The sequence below is a fragment of the Sorghum bicolor genome, chromosome 7, assembly GCF_000003195.3.
Source record: "Sorghum bicolor cultivar BTx623 chromosome 7, Sorghum_bicolor_NCBIv3, whole genome shotgun sequence".
Taxonomy (NCBI): Eukaryota; Viridiplantae; Streptophyta; class Magnoliopsida; order Poales; family Poaceae; genus Sorghum; species Sorghum bicolor.
Window position 1 is genome coordinate 4,552,218 of NC_012876.2, and position 2,124 is coordinate 4,554,341.

Sequence of the window (2,124 nt, forward strand, 5' to 3'; positions counted from 1 at the left end):
TGGAGAACAAGTTGCTCCGGACCTCGTCTCTGTCATTGTCAGCTCTCAGCTGTGCACTAGGACTAGCAGCTTGCTTGGTGATTCCTTGCCTTGTTTCTTGAACCCCTGTCCAAGAAACGGACCGGAGCATGTGGCCATGCATACATCATTCCAGTTTCACCACAAGTGTGTGTGTGTGTGTGTGTGTGTGTGTGTGTGTGTGTGTATATATATATATATATATAGCCGGGTCCTCCTGCCATCGGACACACATCACTCACTCACTGCCGGTGCCGGCGAGTTCAGTTCAGCTAGGAGTAGCAACTATGTTTTGCCTTGTGCGGCGGCTGTTCCCGTTCCTGCTTGGCACGGCGGTGGGCGCGTACATGGCGCAAAACTACAGGGTCCCCAACATCCGAGGCCTCGCCGAGCGCGGCATCGACGACGCCAGGCGCTACGAGGAGGCCTACCGCAGGAAGGGGAAGCCCGCTACTTGTTCTGACGCCGCCGCCGCCGGGAGCAAGAAGAAGGCCGCCGCGGTGCGCGTGGACATGGACGACGACGACGACGACGACGACGAGTAGCTGCTGCTGCTGCTACCTGCTAGGGACGTTTCATGTTCCGTGTCTGGGTTAATTAGGTTTCGGTAATCTCAGCGTGCTGGTGAAATCTATGTGTAACTAAGTCGAATAACACTGTAATACAAAATGAATGTTGCAGCTGGCTCGTCATGCTGCAATTCTGTAAATGTTTTTCTAAACCAAAAAAAAAAATGCAACTCTGATCGATATGTGAGTTGGAGAATCACCACGAGGCTGGCTGCAATGATGGGCCTAAGCTTGAGTGGGCTTAATCGATCGACTCTTGTAGCTATCTCTTGGGCCACTGACAGGGCTGACGGACTCTCCAGCTCCTCCACTGTTGGACCGGCGATAGATTTTTATTTTTTATTTTTGGGCTTTGAAAACAGAAAATAGATAATAGTAAGATCTGTTTGCGTTGGAATTTTTTTTATAACAAAAAGAAAAAAAAACAGCAACCACGTGAGCACAAGCACGTACGTGCGCTGTGCAACGCCATATAACTACCGAGTACCTTTGTGCTAGCAGCAGTACTTGTCATTTGTCCAAATTGACGTGGATCTTTTTTGCGCCAGTAAACACACCTGGTCAGGCACGCCCTGTATCTATCGCCGGTCGCTGTTGGCCAAGAGAGACATATATATAGGGCAGGGAAAAGACCAAAGAAAGAAAAACCATCTTTGGTGATCTTCGTGGCTGTAAATACTCCTAATCCTAGTATGATATATAGCATGGTCATAGCTTCTGCTATAGTGTTGTTTCAAGGATCTACCACAGTAACATTGCTAATTATTCCGCTATTATCACTAAAACATTTTAGCTCCCTAAACATCGCTACTTAACTTATCCACAAAATATTTTATCACGGCTAATCGTGTTTAAGGTAAATATTTATGGCAACGGATCTAGTGTAAACTCTAATCTGGACCGCAGGATGTTGATTCAAGGGGGCGCATGAAAGGGGTGGAAGGAGGGATTTGTAAAAGTATGATTAAGAGGGGGCGGTTAAGTGCAAAATTACTCAATCTCTCCGTGCCCCTTGGATCAACATCCTGTGTTCCAGATTAGAGTTTGCACAGTTTGCACGTGAGATGAGTTTGCACTAGATCTGTTGCCAATATTTATTACTTACTCTAGATGAGTATAATCTATGTCTATCCATCGTGTTCTTTACTTAAATTAATAAAATAATTATTAAATAAACCATTGAATACAAAGTGTTGAATGAATATGAATATTGGTCATAGCCGTGCATATATTAATTGATTTAGTGAGTATGAACTAATTAACACGAAGACATGTTCTCCTAGAGCATATATGTATTTGACCATTTGTGTTTATGTATTTTTTCACACTTAAAGTTTTGTGCATAATTAATTAAAACTTTCCATATTTTTTTATAAAAAACACTAAATTAAATAGCCTCTACTATAGGACGCCATAATTTTTATAGCGTTTAGAGAAGAAGGCCGCTAAATATCATAGCCCGCTATTTACAATGTTAGTAGTCTCCTCTTCCACTCTCAATAGGAAAAACTAGTTGTTTTGAACGCTCAAGATTGGG

At 43.5% G+C, this 2,124-nt stretch overlaps 1 protein-coding gene across 1 annotated transcript; it reads left to right on the forward strand.

Annotated features, from left to right (window-relative positions):
* LOC8068752 lies at positions 232-786 on the forward strand. The gene has a single exon (XM_002443840.2). The coding sequence runs from the start codon at positions 306-308 to the stop codon at positions 561-563; it is 258 nt and encodes an 85-aa protein (XP_002443885.2). The 5' UTR covers positions 232-305; the 3' UTR covers positions 564-786.

Excerpts from the sequence above, each read along its gene's own strand:
- LOC8068752 (XM_002443840.2), top strand. The coding sequence starts at position 306 with ATGTTTTGCCTTGTGCGGCGGCTGTTCCCGTTCCTGCTTGGCACGGCG.